At 34.5% G+C, this 16330-nt stretch overlaps 3 protein-coding genes across 3 annotated transcripts; 2 read left to right on the top strand and 1 right to left on the bottom strand.

Annotated features, from left to right (window-relative positions):
• The first annotated feature begins 1923 nt into the window (after nt 1-1923).
• LOC106136137 (N-acylneuraminate-9-phosphatase) lies at nt 1924-13587 on the top strand. Its single transcript, XM_013336597.2, has 5 exons — nt 1924-2130; nt 7083-7257; nt 9211-9295; nt 10676-10898; nt 11252-13587. Exons 1-5 carry the CDS (start codon nt 2026-2028, stop codon nt 11417-11419), a joined length of 756 nt encoding a protein of 251 aa, XP_013192051.2. The 5' UTR covers nt 1924-2025; the 3' UTR covers nt 11420-13587.
• On the top strand, nt 2177-4799 carry LOC106136173 (neurochondrin homolog). Its single transcript, XM_013336635.2, has one exon. It carries the CDS (start codon nt 2494-2496, stop codon nt 4705-4707), a length of 2214 nt encoding a protein of 737 aa, XP_013192089.2. The 5' UTR covers nt 2177-2493; the 3' UTR covers nt 4708-4799.
• LOC106136187 (large ribosomal subunit protein uL11m) lies at nt 12862-16026 on the bottom strand. Its single transcript, XM_013336655.2, has 4 exons — nt 15753-16026; nt 15475-15664; nt 14565-14731; nt 12862-14164 (listed from the first exon to the last, which is right to left on the bottom strand). Exons 1-4 carry the CDS (start codon nt 15885-15887, stop codon nt 14066-14068), a joined length of 591 nt encoding a protein of 196 aa, XP_013192109.1. The 5' UTR covers nt 15888-16026; the 3' UTR covers nt 12862-14065.
• Between the last annotated feature and the right edge of the window lie 304 nt (nt 16027-16330).

Genomic DNA, 16330 nt, shown 5'->3' with positions numbered 1-16330 from the left:
AAATTAATCCCTATTATGTTTACTCCTTAAAGATTCTGACTAGAAGTCTATACTCGTTCAGGGGCACTACTCAGAATAAGCCGCTTTGCGATTTCGATGCATACAAAACGCCAAGTTTGGGTTCCGTCAGCTTCTTGTTTGCGGTGATGCGGAGCAGAGCCGAGCGAACGCCACATGCTTCACGGTGGAAATGTTTGCTTAATGTTATTAAGAGGCAGACTGTTTTCTTAATGGCTTTTCGGCTTATGTAACGGTTGGTGAGAGGAGCATTCATCACTACTTAATTTTAAAAGAAAACCCCTGGAGCGTTCGCTTTAACCAAAAGTTAAGCTCTTGCGCTTTCAACTTAGAAGCGGTTGCATTAATGAGTAAATTAAGATAATTTTTTATAACTTTGCCGTAACCAACATGGATTATCAAAGTTAACAAACAAATTGAGCATCAAATTGTTACAGGTTTCATGTTATACCTATTAGATCAAATCCAATACAGTAACAGCCGAATGCCACACGAGAATGAAAATGACAACACGAGCATGATTAAGTGTCCCTAAGTGAAAATCTAAAAAGAACAAATACTAACTAGGTATATAGGTAATAAGTAATGCGAATGTATGCGTTTAGACTTCTAGATCTATAATATAATATACCTAAGCGTAATAGAACAAGACCTTCAGGAATGACGTGCAAGAAACACATAATCATCCATATGATTTTTGTCCGAGTGGCATCCTCTTCGGCAGATGCATGGCAGATGATTAAAATCCGGAAGTGAATAAGTTTGTTTGTAATATCTTTATTGCACAGAAATTTACACAGTTACAAGATATAGTGAATAGTTATAAAATAAATAAATCACTTAAAATGGCGGACTTACCTATACCATGAAGGGATCTCAAAGTCAGTTAATTACAAAGTAACTCTGGTGTGCCTTCCATTTCCCTGTTAGCTTAGGGTTAATTTTTCTGTTTTAAAAGTCAAGGAACACCTTTGTATTCCTTCAAGGCAACTTTCGTTGTACGCCATTCCATTATCATAAATTACTTAATCGTTACCAGCAATTAGAAATTTAATACCAACAGGATTTATTAAACGGGCGAGGCGAACACGAGGCATCCTAACTACTAAGACTTACAAACATAGCAGGAGATAGAGTTAGGTACCAAAAAACAATAAAAAGTTTGTATACATACATATAGTCACGTCTTTATCCCTTACGGCGTAGCCAGAGACTCACAATAATGACAGGCCACGTTCAGCTATCGGAATTGAGACTCAAATAGTGACAGGTTACTATCCAGTCGTCTTAAAGAATGCCAAATTTTATTAGCCTATCCCTTAGCCGCCTAAAGGGTAAAACCTAAAGTTTATATTGTTTCTTAGAAAAGTTAAATCTAGTCTTTTAGTAACAAAGAACTTTTATGGGTGTCCATGTCTACGGTCCACTTATTTACAATCAATTGACAATTTTTAAGAGAAAAAATCTTGTTAAGAATTTATGCACCTAGCACAGATATCTCCGATACAGAATAAATCATTACTTTGTGTCTAGGCAACATACAGATACAGCATAAAGCAACGCAGACCCATACATAGCATCTCTATTTAGTTTGTGGCAGACTCCCGTCCTTGTCAGCATGCTGTCAACATTAGACACGGTACAAATTATTTAAAATGCCATCTAGACGCTATGTTGTTCACTAATCCGAAAAAATTAAAAAGTGTGAACCAACCTGTTGCATTCTTGCTTAATATTTGATCATTTCATGGATAGAGCGCGCTACTAGTCCAAACATTTCCCGTTTAGCAGTAAAATAATAAAGTGAGATAGAATTTTTCGTTCATTGAATATTATTATATGTGAGAGTGAGTACACAATATTTATATGATTGGGTTCGTTTTTCGACCTAGCTTCGTCATAATTCGTGTCGTCACTGATTGGTCGTAGTAAAAACGGAGAGAAATCATTTTTTTTCAACTGTTTCGTTCTCATTCTCGTATTGATTGGGTTGTGCTGAAAAATATTATGGCTTGTGTTTATGATGAAAATAATGATGTATCGGCGATTTTGTTCGATTTAGATAATACATTAATTCAAACCAGAAAAGGTGACTCAAAAGCCTGCAATAAGGTAAGTCGTATTTTGTTAAATATTGTTCAATTTGATGACATTGCCACGGTCATGGATGAAAGTTCGAAACGAAGTGCGCGCGCTGTCATTTCCCACACGTTTTATTTTACGTCGTTGGTGTTCTCTGGTACGAAAACTGCTGCACCTCGCATGTTGAGCGTTCCAGTGTGTGTGGTTATAAATAGTGATTTCATAGTTGGTGAAGGCGAGCTCGACGTCCAGATTTAGATATTTTGGAAGAGAACTCGTGCTAAATATAACCGTGATGTAGAACGTGCTGCCGTCGTGCGATTCGACTGCGGGCTCGAGCATTCAGTGGAGCGCGAACTACTGCGCTTTGTGATCGCATAAAGTGTTGTGACAATGGGTGATATATCGGAGCCAATTAAGAAATGCATCCTCATATTGAAGGCCGCCAAAAGCGACACGGAAAAGTTCGCAGCACTGTTCATGGTGACAAAACTCGTGAAGAGCAAGGACTGTAACACGCAAGCTAAGAAGGCTCTGTTTGAAGCCATTGGATTCAAATTTCTAAAGAAGTTGTTAACCAATACAAGCATTGAAGATGATTGCCCACCATCTGTGTACAAATCAGTGGCACTATCCATACTTACAAACTTCTGCAATGACCCCGAGCTGGCCAGGCACCCTGAAATGCTTGTCAACATCCCAGTGTTCCTTGACATAGTACAAACATCAGATAATGATGATTATGATGACAACCTTATTATCATCAGTGAAGCTTATACTTGCTTGCAGTGCATTGCTGAACATGAAGCAGGACAAAAAGCACTTATCGAAGTAGGTGCCATAACAAAGATGTCCGAAATATATTCACACCAAAGTTTTCAAACAGATGAAGCACTTAATATTCTTGTGAAGCTTGTTAGCAGATATGGACCTGCTGCTTGGGGTAATGATCCAAAACCTTTTCATGCATTGGTGAATAAAATTGCTTTGGACTTTGCTACTGATCAGTCTGAAAGGAAATTTGAATTAGCAACCATTTTAAGTGCACTATTATACAGCTGTAACAAGGCTACTGTTGTGCCCAGTTCATCAGAGGAGACATGGCCACAGAGTATTTACAAAGCCCTCCATGATATACTTACCAGTAAAATTGGCAAAAACCAAAGAGATCCAGCACTTAAGCTCGCTGCCAATATTGTTGATTTACTTGGCATTGAGTGGACTTTGAATGATGAAGAAAATCCCAAGAAATTTTTCCTTTTACTCCTTCAACTATGTGCCATTGAAGTTAGAATGCAACTTGAAGACAGGAGCTTCAAGCAAGCTTTTGCTAATGCAGACCTAGTTACTGCTTGCTTTATTGTTTTGGAATTATCAATAAATTACATGGCTACTGATCAACTTGATCTTGAACAGAAAGAGAAGCAATCTGTGTATACAAGTCTCAAGGGTGCATTCAATGCTGTTGTATCAATTTTGACAAAAGTAGCAAATGATAAGAACAAAGATAAGTTACCTGATGCTGAAAAGGTGTTTGTTTGTGCAATGGTCAGAGTATTAGTGGCATGGATTGCACAAGAAACAACAGCAATGAGGGAACAGATTTATGCCCTTCTACCGTTTGTGTTTTCTCTTGCAAATGATTCCTTCCATGCACACCGGGCAAGGAAATTAGCTGAAAAGAATAAATCTGATGGGGAACCCATGGAAATGGAAACCACATTGATGGGTCAAATTGACTTACTAAGACTAATGTTACCTGCCTTATGCCACTTAGTTGTTGAAGATAAAGCTAGAGATATAGTTCTAAACTTAAAACAGGAAGACATACTTTATGAAGCTATGAATTTCCACTGGTCAATTGTACATTATAAAAAACCTCCCGTGCCAAAGTCTGAAAGACTAAAAGTCAAAACTCAACCAGAACCCGAGTTAGATCCTCAAGTTTTAGAAGACATGAAAGATTCAAGGGCAGCCTTGGTCAGCCTTTGTAACATTTTTATGAATTTAACAGTCCTGGCTCCTAAAGTTGTTGAAAACAGTTTATTATTCAATACTTTGTTGAAATTCATATTCAATAACTTGCCAGAACTAAAAGATATTCCTGATAACCTTGTACTACATGGTCACTTGGCTGTCCTTGGGTTACTTCTTCTGAAACAACAAGCAAGTAAAGTGAAGAAAAATGATTTTTCAATATGCAGGTATATCCAGTCCACAATTAGATTTCTTTGGGATGCTTATAATGTAGATGAATCAAATGATCCAACAGCTTTAGTAGTTTCTATGACTTATAAAGAGCATTGGAATGAGATAGCTGATTTATGGTTCCTTGGTATGCAGACCATGAGTGGAGTTTTGACCATAGTGCCATGGATATCAGAGTTTGCAATAGAAAGTGGTTGGGCGCAAGGAATAGCCGAGATGCTCACCAAAGTTAAAGTTGGAACTCTACCTCCAAACGTGAAGTCTGCCTTTGAGGACTTCCTCTGTAGATTAGTGGACTCTAATGAGGCTGTCATACCAGTTTTAAAGAAGGGTGGAGCCCTGAAGATGTGCAGGAACCACCGGTTGATGGAATTAGGAAAGAAGTTGTTCGGAGATTAACTCCAAATTACTGTTAAACTCTGTACCTTACTACTAGTGTCTTGTTTTTCATTTTTGTATTAAAATGTGTACTTAATTTGAAAACTTGTAAACTTTCTTTTCTTCTTCAGAAGTAACACTTACCCCTCTTTTACACTACATTTCTGTAAACAATTAAACATAATTGCCAAATACTACTACACTGTTTTAACTAATAAAAAATAAATTTTACTGAATAAAGCAATCTTAAGTTTTGAATTTACTATTGCTGTTTTTATTATCGCACAAGTATTCATTGAACATGCCATCAAAAATAAACCAATTTTTTGACACCATGAAACTCACACATGACTTGCTTACAAAATAGTCATTACAAATATACATATAATCATATCTTTATCCCTTACAGGGTAGACAGAGCCACACAGAAAGGCCGAAAAGGCCATGTTCAGCTAAAATGATGGAATTCAGATTCAAATAGTGACAGGTTGTTAGCCCATAGCCAAAGAAAAATCCCAAGGTTTGAAGCCCTTCCTTAGTCGCCTTTTACGACATCCATGGAAAAGAGGGGGAGTTATTTCTCTCACCTATCACAAACTAAGTTATGCCCATAACTCCATCTGCGTAAAACGAAAATTATAGTTTATTTTCTGTTCCCTTGAGAATTTTGGCATACCTTCTGTATCCAATATTTATACTTACAATAATAATTTATGGCCTGTCAGTCAAACATTCACTCAATAAGTAGGTAAAGTATGAAATTCTTAATAACAAGTTGACTGAAATCATCACACAAATCATTAAAATTTGGACTTTTTCCATAACATTAAATTTTTATACCAATTAAGTACTTATATAAAGTCTTTTTACCTAAATTCTTATGTAAGTTCTTAATTAGAATAAAAGTTAAACTTACCACGTACCTTTATCTTTTTTGTTATCGAAAACGTGTCTGAAATTCAAAAGTCTTCGGCAATTATTTGTTATCTTAATTTATATTTGATGAATATGCATAGAAAGTAAATACTCAACCAACTAGGTATTTTTACTACTCATTTTTCATAAAAGTAGGTCAAGGGGCCATACATTACTAATAGTAAATAAAATTATTGTAAGTGTAAACGGTCCAATCCTAGAAAGTACAGTGAGCCACATAGTAAACTATACCCCTTACGTATCACAAATGCATAACTAAAGTGGTATGTGTTATGTTATGACCCACTGTACATCAAACTAAAAAGCCACTGTAAAACGCTTTAATTAAAGAATATTCCCATTAAATCTGACCTCTTTACAAATGATGATGTTTACTCAGTATCAGTTTTCGGCAGAGCTTTGCCAAGGGAGCAGGTGAGTGAACGGCGCGTAGGAGAACGTTGACCCGGCGCTATTCCTGTATCACAGACACTTCCTTTGATATAATGTCAGGGAAGAGTATGACCACCGCTATTTGGGACTGTTTCAAACCGGTGCTCGAAATGCCGCAGACTTTCTGATACAGAACTACATCTGTTTATAACTATGTCGAAAAAGAAACAAAGATGTAAAATCCTGTCTACTATCTTCAATTTATTTGTAGTTAAATAATAAGTAGGACTTAGGCATTTTCAGAGCAGGAGTGAAGAGGGTGCTTCCCATCGGTCAGATAGAGGTCAATCGTTCTCCAAATCAAGATATCTCTGTAATCGTTTGTACCAAATAAAAAAATAGCAAGATTGTGAGAGGCTGATGCCTGAACTAAACCCATCCTAAATATACATCTTATCCTCTTGGTAAATATACCTACCATGAGGGCATTTTAGAGATTACAGTCGCATTACCTTATAGTATAGTACACTATATACTAGCAGTACGACCTAAATAGCTCTTATTTGTAAAGCTTAATCAATAGTATATCTAGATTATATCTTCCTAAATCAACTTAATTAGGATTTTTTTCGAGAAATAATAATATATAGGTAAGGCAAACTTATTTAAATGGAATCTTCTAAATATGGAGCTGCGGAAAACATAAATCGCATAAAAAAGCACAACTTTGAAATCTGATCCAATTTTTTGTAATGTTCTGCAAAAAAAGTAGTGTGTCAAATAGTGATAATTTCTCATTTTATTTCTTACTACCATTACTATAAAGTAATATTATTAGTCCAATTTATTTATATTATATAATTCTCAATCAATAAATTGGACTATCCACCAGCCTGTGGTTCTACCAACCTTCTAGTTATAAAGCTGAGTTATGGAAAGGTTTGGCAGCTGCTCTCGTGTTTGTATCCTCCTCTTGACTCCCTACAAATCTCTTTAGCTCTGTATTACTCCACCCCTATTCAAGTTGGTACTAACGATCCACGTTACAAAAAATTCCTCTAATGAATATAACCCATGATCGTCCTCAGCTTGTGGAGATCTTGCAGCAAGAATATGGTCTCCCACAAAACTTGGCTGTTGAGAGCGCCTCAAACTTCCTACGGGCATTCCGCGCCCGTCCTGATGACGACTCCTACGCATTGGATGAGTGGCCTGCGCACTTGTGGCGCAATTGTTTGCCGAAAAACTACAAACATATCGCTAGTAAGTATTGAAACATCTTGACAATTGCAACTTAATGAATTTCCTTGGTAGGTATGTAACAAGGTATCAGATTCTGTATTGTTGAGATTTGAGTACCTGATTTTGTCACTTTTAATCGTGGTCATAGGTTACATCTACATCGAAAGGCAAATTGTCAATATCAATGGTTACCTATATCATTGGTTCCACCGCGGATAAAGCCATGAACTTAAAAATATGACCAAAAGCTGATAAGACCTGGTAATTACTCACGCACGTCACATATCTTTACGGTTCTGATAGGCTATCTGTGTTTAAAAATACTTATTTAATAGGGTGGGTCATCTTTTACTTAATTTCGTATGTGTGGGTCATCATCAGCTTCTATCACTGTGGCGCGTAGTACGCTTGTCTGTGACACGCACACACCCGGAGACACCCGGGACGGGTTTGAATCCTGCCCCGGGCATGATGAGAAAATAACTTTTTCTGATTGGCAAATTTATCTATAGGTATATATGAAATATGGTATTGTTGGGTGAGTATCTCGTTACACAAGTCTCGACATGAAACAAACCATTTTTTTGCAAAGATAAAGAAAAAAGCTAATAATGACAGGCAATATGACGTCGAGGAAAAATTTGGGTGGCGGTGGTGTCACTTTATGTTACGTAGATATAACTACTAGTAGGTATTTATAACGTGAAGCGTGAAATGTGAATGGAATTAGAACAATGTTTAAAGACCGCACCATTTGTAATAAGTACATGCAAAGTGTAAATGTTATTATTTCACTACTAACAAAACTTTACTCTTGTCAACATACACAAAATTTTGGCGGTTTGCCCAAGATATGGTTAAATGCATTGTCACAAATCAGCAGAAATAAAAACATACTTAGTCATTTCACCTACGTGTGTTATATTGTCGAAACTCCATGATAAATAAAGAATATGATACCATACCATTATAAAACACTTGCTTTCGTTTATATTTCTATCATAGTTTGCGTAAACAGTTGCCTCATCGCTGTGGGTGGAAAATCTCGTAGGATTTATAAAGACGCACGAGTCTGCTCACGTGCGCCATCTGTTCTACGCAGAAATGATAACATTAAAGTTATCACTCGAAAAGGTTTATAGGTCAATAGTGGTCATTAAGTATCATTGCCTAGGTGTCTAAACATTTCTAACAATACACCTTTCAGCTACCTTGAAATAAGTAAAAGATATGAGTCATTTTAGGTATAACTGCGCGTAAATAAACAAGATCGTCACAGTAAACAGGATCGTGTAGGTCAGACTGCTGTTGTCCCACTTACTCGAGCTTCCACTACTAAATAGGTCCCTTATGCAGGCGGCGGTCCGGGTACTTCCCAGAAAGAGAATAGGCAGTGTAATGTTGAAGATTAGACAAGATTAGGGTTGAAAAAAGCGGGAAATTTTCCGGTTTTTTTTTCAAATTCCCTCGTATTTATACAAGTTTTTTACGAAAGTTTCAAGAAAGATAAGAATGAAATATTTCATATTTTTTATTAATAAAACGGAAAAATATGAAAGAAACGGAAAAATACGATAGGAAAAGTATTGATTATCTTACAATATGCATCATTGTTTTAAAAATTGGTAATTATACATAGAATATATATATAGTTTTCCAATCGTTTTTTATAATTTATTGAAACAAACGACGAAAATTTCAATAAAACCATTTTTTCCCCAAGGTTTTATTCTGATATATTTCAATGTTAAAAACCAACAAAACGGTAAAAAAAAAAACGTTTCTTTCACCGAAAAAAACAATATGTTTCTTTCGGAATTTTCAACTCTAGACAAGATTGCCAATTTCTGCTTAACCTTCTAAATGGAAAGGGGGTTACATTTGTAGGTAGTCAGTCATTCTTCCAAAAATATTTTGTACAAAAATGTGTCGCGGCGTCTTAAAAATTACAAGGTTTTTTTTTATTTGTTACAGAAAATATATCAGCCGAATGGCTAAAATTAAGGTTTCAGTATTTGGCATTGACAAATGATGTGATACATCTGTTGGAAACACTCCGGTAAGTTTTATTCCAGTTGTAAATTATTTTATGTTATGCAGAAATATTTAACACCGATGCGCAAACAGCGTTAACAAACTGTAATATTTCTTCATGATATAATAGTTTTATATTCATTAAATTACATTTATATAAATAAATTGATTTTGTAAAGAAATTTCTTTGTCTTGTAATAAATTTTATTTATACAATACAACCTTCCCTAAGGTCACGTTTTTTATTGAGTTTATTAACAAAGAAATCGCTTTATGATAGAGCAGAGTCAAATATTGTTCTAAGATTGTAACTACAAATGCGTAATTGTTGATTCGTCAAGAACGCACATTCTCAAATTAGAGTCTTAATTGTCTGAACAATCTTAGAAAGTTATTTTTGTCTGCCTTACTTTTGCATGGTGTTATGTGGTCATCAAAATTGTTTCATTATATGCCCTAGCAAACATTCATTAATGTGTTCATTTTAGATGTACCTGCAGTGTTTCTTAGATTGACCATCTATAACTTGTGATCATTTCGCTCATTGGATGCATGCCACATAATACTATGATGTCAGTGAATACTGATTTTTGGAACTTATCATGATAAAGTCAGCGCCAAAGTGTCATGAAGGCATGATTTACACAAGACACTGTCAATGACAATATTTATTTTTAACTCCTTACTCTAGCGATTCGTATTACACATAATACCAGTCGGTTTGCATGCTTTCGAGATTGTATTGGGCTGACTTTGAACGCATGTTGTTAATAAATTACTTGTTTTTCAACAGTTGTTGCTCAACGAGTGAGTAAATTCGGGGCGCCGCGTGCGCATCACTTAGGTTTGATTGTATTTGTATATTTATGAGGGACACCACGGCGAAGGTAAACCACTACCTCAAAAATTTGAAACAACCATGAAGATACTTCTTAAACCCTCTCTAAATCATCGGACAACCAAGTTTTTCAATTTATAGAGGTGAAATATTTAATAGCCAAAATTAAAAAATTATATTTTTCCGAATTTACAACAAGATGTAGAGTGAAATATCTTCATGTTTGCCTAAGACTTTGATCCATAGTGCCTTGTTGAAGAGCTAATTGTAGTAACACAATCTATTTGAATAACTCATGGAATCTCAGTTCAACATAGCACTATATTAGTTGTAAGCTTTTTCATGTATAATTTATATCCATAATATAAATTATATGTGTCGCAAATAACACAATCACATAATCGTTTCAGCTCATTCAATGCTCTTGCACGATTTGTATATTATATTAATGAATTGGGTTAAAAAAATCGTTCGGGAGTATTATTCACATCGGAGTTTATAAGTGCTGAGTTACAGCATAATATGGGCCAGGAAATAACGAAAGGCTGGTCGATGAATGTGGTACAGGGAGGATTATCTTCTGGGTCTGATCACGAACGGGCCCTCGCGTGCCCAGTGGCAGAAGATCGACCGGCTGGGCTTGCGCAAGTACTTCGACTGCCTGTTGGTGTCTGGCGACCTGCCGTGGGAGAAGCCCGACCAGGAGATCTTCCTGGAAGCCTGTAAGCTGCTCAACGTGGAGCCCCGGTCTTGCATCATGGTGGGCGACAAGCTGGAAACTGATATAAAGGTAATCTTTTATAAGTAAGACTTTTTATGATTGGTTTATAAGACCTCTGTCGTCATGGCGTTTCAAAGGCTTTTGGTTCAAAGCTAAAGGCAGAACTTAATTCATATTTTTTTACTGTGAATATTTGGCCTTTTTTTTATTTTCCTTGCCTTAATGCCAATAGCATCAACCCACCTTAATAATTGGATGCACTAGCTATTGGTATTTTTGGCTCTAATTCACTTCACGTAAGTGATACTTTACATGTAGAGAAGTTTCTGAAAAAAATTTATGTCACCCTTTTCTTTTACTCTAACCCGCCTTAGTAAAGACTTACTGGGTTTTTTTAAATACTCATTGTGATTCATTTACAGGGTGGAAAAGAAGCTGAACTGGCGGGAACAGTATGGATCCCATTACAAAAAGACGAAGAGTCGTCAGATCTACCGGATTTCACTATCGATAAAGTGACCCTGCTGCCGGAAGTTTTGCCGCATTCACCGCGCCTGAAACGAGCTGCCAACAGAACAAACGAGTGCTGAGAAAAAAGTATTCCATGAAATAGCTTGACAAAAATAAGGCTACCGTAATAATTTATGTTGAATTTCATGCCTTTTTAATGTCAACTTTCATGACACAACATCTGAATATAAGTAAGTAAATGTTTACGGATCACGTGACCTATCTATTGGTCTTTCGCACGTGAAATAAAATATTTTTACTAACGATCAATTTGAATATTCCTGCTAAACTGCATTTGGAAATGCAATATTTGACAAACTATATGTTCAAATAGTTTGGTAATCACCAATCTAATGTGTGGTGCGACTAGTAGTCGAAGTATACGTAGTTAAATTACCATTTTTAGTCAGATAAAACTCTTTATCAGACTAAAAATGGCAATTGTATAAAATTACCTATATAAAGAGGTAGTAAATACCTAGTAGCCGGTTATAATGAAACTATGAAGCCCTCGTAATGTTATTTCTAGATGTTACTTATTTTATAAGGGTTAAAATCATTATCGAATACTTATGATGAATATATACCTCTGATTTCTTACTGCTGCAACATACAATTTGACTCTATTTGTAATAATAAATTCACTGCTGTTAATTGACCAATCTTGAGCGTGTCCAGTTTTTATGATAAAGTCCATATTGCTCAAAATATTTTAATAAGCCCAAAGTACTTCCTCGAAATGCAAGATATATTTGATTTATTTTTCATGAATATGAATATATTTTGTTATTAATATTCTGCTTGACTTTAGTATAGGTATATTTTTGTTATTTTTTTTGGGACCTGGGATCTGTATTACGGTAGTATTTCTCAAAGTACAAGGGTTCATTAGTAATTAAGTTACCAAAACTCATATTTTGTAGATATAGGTATATACTATGACAAAGCCTGAATCACAATGTAGGTGCAGTACACGACTACTATAGAAGCTATATTTTATTACTACTACAAATTTGGGCTTTAATGCTATTATGGTAAATGTATATAGTTAAGAATGTTGTTGAATTGGACTATAAATTGTACAAAATTTATGGTAGAATCTACCATCTACCATCAATTTTCCAATGTTCATTATAATTTCTACTACCAAATTGCCCTAGCGGAGTTCTGAGAACACAACTAGCAATGAATTTTAAAATGTTTTATCATAAACATTACTTTTTGTGAATATTGGTTGTTATAAGCGCACAATTTACATTAACTTATAGATGCGCTTATAGTTATACAGTTAGGATTAAATAATATTAATGTTAATTATTTACTTCTACCATCTGTTCAATAAAAGTGTAGGTTTTCATGTTAAAATAAACCTTATAATAATAATATCAATAACAGTTCATGAATAAAAATAAATATAATATTAAATTTAAGACAAAGTATAATGGACGATACAAAATCTAACTTTAAAACTTTTAATTCTATATTTTTCATACAAATCTTGATATATAATTTTTACTATTCCTATGAATACCTATATTGTTAAATATTTTATTATTGGTTTTATCTTGTTAAGGCATATTCTCAAGACTGTTTCATGTGATATGTAGTTAATTCATATTTGCATTAAATTAAACATAATTTGGAATAGTCGAATTTATCCTGCTGTATTTAGTTGTAAGAGAAATGCCGCTGAAGGCATATAACAAGAACAGTTAACCTGATAAGGTTTTTTTTTCTTCAATAGCTGTATAGGAAATTGCTATATTTTTATTGTGAAATCATATTTTTAGGGTACCAAAGTAGGGACATCCATGATAATTTTGTAATGTAGCCAATGCGCAATTCTATTACTATTCTGATCAATGCCTGCCCGTTTCATATGCATTGATGTATGCTGCATCATTCTTAGTGCATTCATTAGGGATAGATTTTTCTCAATATTTTCAACCAATAATAATTATTGTGTGTGCCCTCATTAGTAGGTAGATACAATTTGTTTGTATGTAGTGTATAAATATAGTTGTTAAAATTATTTTAGCCTTTTAAGACTCTGCCAACATTGTAATTATTTTTGTAATGTTGTTAGTAAGATCGAATGAAAATTATTTTACTTATCAGCGTTTTCACTTGGGTGAAAATGGTAACTCGGGAGAAGCTACTGTGCCATTTTAAATGCAGCTTTAGTAATAATGCACTCCACATTATATGGAAAATAAGGAAATAATAAAGAATATCATATTTTGTGAAATATTGCGTTTTATTTGGAACTAGCGATCCGCCCCAGTTAAATTAATAAGTTAAGTCATATGCCTAATTACTTATAAACATTAAGTCACTCACTCCTAAGTAACTATTAAAATAAAGTGCGTAACGTGTAATGATTGAGAACCCAGAACAGAATACGTTGGGTAGTTTTAAAGATTTAAGCATACCTTAGAGACAGTCAGTGTTTTAGTTATGTTATGACATTTTGTTCAGTTGGAATATATCTTCACTCTTCTGTCATTAGCTAGCCCTCCATCATTACGGAGATAACGATGTTGTAACAGGAGAAAAAATAATTAGAAACATTGGATGCTCGAGAAAATGAAATGTTAATATGAGTTTATGCATATCACCACCAATCTCTGATTTCACAGTGAAAAAAGGCAGTGATAAAAAAAAATTGTTTTACTCTAAATAGGGTATATTCACAACTAAAATTACACTAATCTACTCATAACATACTAAGCCGTTCTCAACATTTTCGCTTCTCGTTTCTCCTGCAACAGTTTCTTTTGTTCCTCAACAGTCTTCTTTCTTTCTTCGAGGAATTCAGCATATTCCTATAAAAATAATTTATTTTTTACTTTTACAGGTACCTTTTCTATTCCTGTTTAGCCAGCTTTTCCTTTGATTGGCTTTAAAATCTAATAAATATTTTTTTTATGAAATAAATTACATCGACAACAAGAGGTGTTGAGAAATTCATATTAGTAATGTCTTCTAAGCAAATATAAACTTTCATAAGCTCATTACCAACTTAGTGTTCAAAAAGGTACATCAAACCTACATATACAAATTTGACTTTAAATAACTAAGAATTAAGTTACCTATTATTTTCAGTCAATAGTGGAAATCTATCATTATTTGTATTCAGTAAAATCATATTCAGTTTTAGCACACTAAAGCATTATCTTTGTTTGACACATAGGAAACACTTAAAAATATTTGAAAAACCATTACCTCAGCATTTAATTCTTTGACAACTTCTATGCCACAAGTTCTAGCCGTGGCCAATAACATTGTGCAGATTTCCTTTAGTGGTTTCCATTCCAGTGTCGGATCTTGGGATTTTATTTTGGCTATTTCATAAACATGTTTAAATGTTATTTTACCACTGTTCTCCCTAACTGAAAAAAGCAATAATAAAAATCCCGGCACCAATACAAAAAAGAATAGGACCACTCCATCTCTTTCCCATGGATGTCGTAAAAGGCGACTAAGGGATAGGCTTACAAACTTGAGATTCTTTTTTTTAGGCGATAGGCTAGCAACTTGTCACTATTCGAATCTCAATTCTATCTTAAAGCCAAATAGCTGAACGTGGCCTATCAGTCCGCTCAGGACTGTTGGCTCTGTCTACCCCACAAGGGATATAGACGTGATTGTATGTATGTATGTAATTTAATATAGGTATTTAACAAAATACAAATCATTTGCAAATGCATTGTGCACCTGTAATAGCTGAATATATGGGAAAAATCTTTAAAAGCAATGTATATTTGTATACTGTTGGTGAGCATTGATTACAATTAAATACAGTCAATAACAACATTCTTTACACACCAGGGTTTAATTATTATTTTAGCAACATTCTTTTTAGTGCTGGAAATGATCTGGCTCAGAGAATCATTGGCATTGCCATACAAAATGGCAATGCTGCCAGCCTTCTGGGCACACTCCAGCAAATTGATGCTATTCAAGCAGGTATACAGTACAATTTGTAAATTAATTTTAGTTTGTAATCATCTTTTCAATTTGAATTCACTAATTGAAATTATGTATTTACACGACATAACATAAATATAACAATTTTATTTGAATTAAAGTTTAATGAAAGTAGTATTAATTTTAATTGTTGCTTTATACATACCAGGTTCCATAGCCCCCCTATTTATACCTGCGGCTTGCATTAAAAAGTAGGATGCTGGTGGTTGGTGAATAGTCAGTTGGTATGAACGATCAGCATTAACTTTTACTCTAACTGGCAATGGTATTCCTGGCTTTATATTGGCAGTGCGTTCATTGAAATCTTTGCAAAATGCTGCTATGTTAATGTTTCGCTGAAATTAATGAGAACATTTATAACAAAGACTTGTTTATTAATTATAGGATCAAAATCAGTTGGTTGGTATGTGTTGTTTTTTATACCTGACCAAGCATAGGACCCAAAGGAGGTCCGGGAGCAGCCATACCAGCAGGAACATGAGTCCTCAGTTTTGAAGTATGTTCTATCTTGTCTGCCACTTTTTTCATAGACTTTAACCGAGATACTGACTTCGACATGATACATAAAATGATACTCTACTTTCAATTATCTTGATAATTCTTTCTGCGAAAATAAATAAATAACCTCAAAAACAATTTAAGGAGGACGGTAACTGTAAGCTGTCATTGTCAGCTGTTCGGTAAAAAAAAATGTACTAACTAAGAAATTAAGACCCATACAGGATTGCTTGTGTGAAATTTTTGAACGTTTGTTTCCAATGTTTCCATTTGTCAGAGATTTTTGTCGGATCTCCGAATCGTTCAGGTTTCAGATACTTATCCATAATTATTTATTTTATTGCAAAAAACTGTAGAATAACTAACCATTTCTCAGTAAATATGGCTTTATTCAATAAAAATTTATACACAGTATGACTTGAGTTTGTGACACAAATGAAATATAGAGGAAGGGGTGTCTAAACTAGTGTGAAAGTTGCATATCACCTCAGTGGCTATATTTT

Source organism: Amyelois transitella, chromosome 18, assembly GCF_032362555.1.
Source record: "Amyelois transitella isolate CPQ chromosome 18, ilAmyTran1.1, whole genome shotgun sequence".
Taxonomy (NCBI): Eukaryota; Metazoa; Arthropoda; class Insecta; order Lepidoptera; family Pyralidae; genus Amyelois; species Amyelois transitella.
Note: the sequence above shows the minus strand (reverse complement) of the source record. Positions and strands in the feature narration are given on the sequence as shown.

Coding starts and splice junctions, on each gene's coding strand:
- LOC106136187 (XM_013336655.2), bottom strand. CDS start 15,887: ATGTCGAAGTCAGTATCTCGGTTAAAGTCTATGAAAAAAGTGGCAGAC. Junction 15,665..15,752: donor TGGGTCCTATGCTTGGTCAG/GTATAAAAAACA, acceptor CATTAATTTCAG/CGAAACATTAACATAGCAGC. Junction 14,732..15,474: donor TAGGGGGGCTATGGAACCTG/GTATGTATAAAG, acceptor TGCTTTTTTCAG/TTAGGGAGAACAGTGGTAAA.
- LOC106136137 (XM_013336597.2), top strand. CDS start 2,026: ATGGCTTGTGTTTATGATGAAAATAATGATGTATCGGCGATTTTGTTC. Junction 2,131..7,082: donor ACTCAAAAGCCTGCAATAAG/GTAAGTCGTATT, acceptor GATCGTCCTCAG/CTTGTGGAGATCTTGCAGCA. Junction 9,296..10,675: donor CATCTGTTGGAAACACTCCG/GTAAGTTTTATT, acceptor AATGTGGTACAG/GGAGGATTATCTTCTGGGTC.
- LOC106136173 (XM_013336635.2), top strand. CDS start 2,494: ATGGGTGATATATCGGAGCCAATTAAGAAATGCATCCTCATATTGAAG.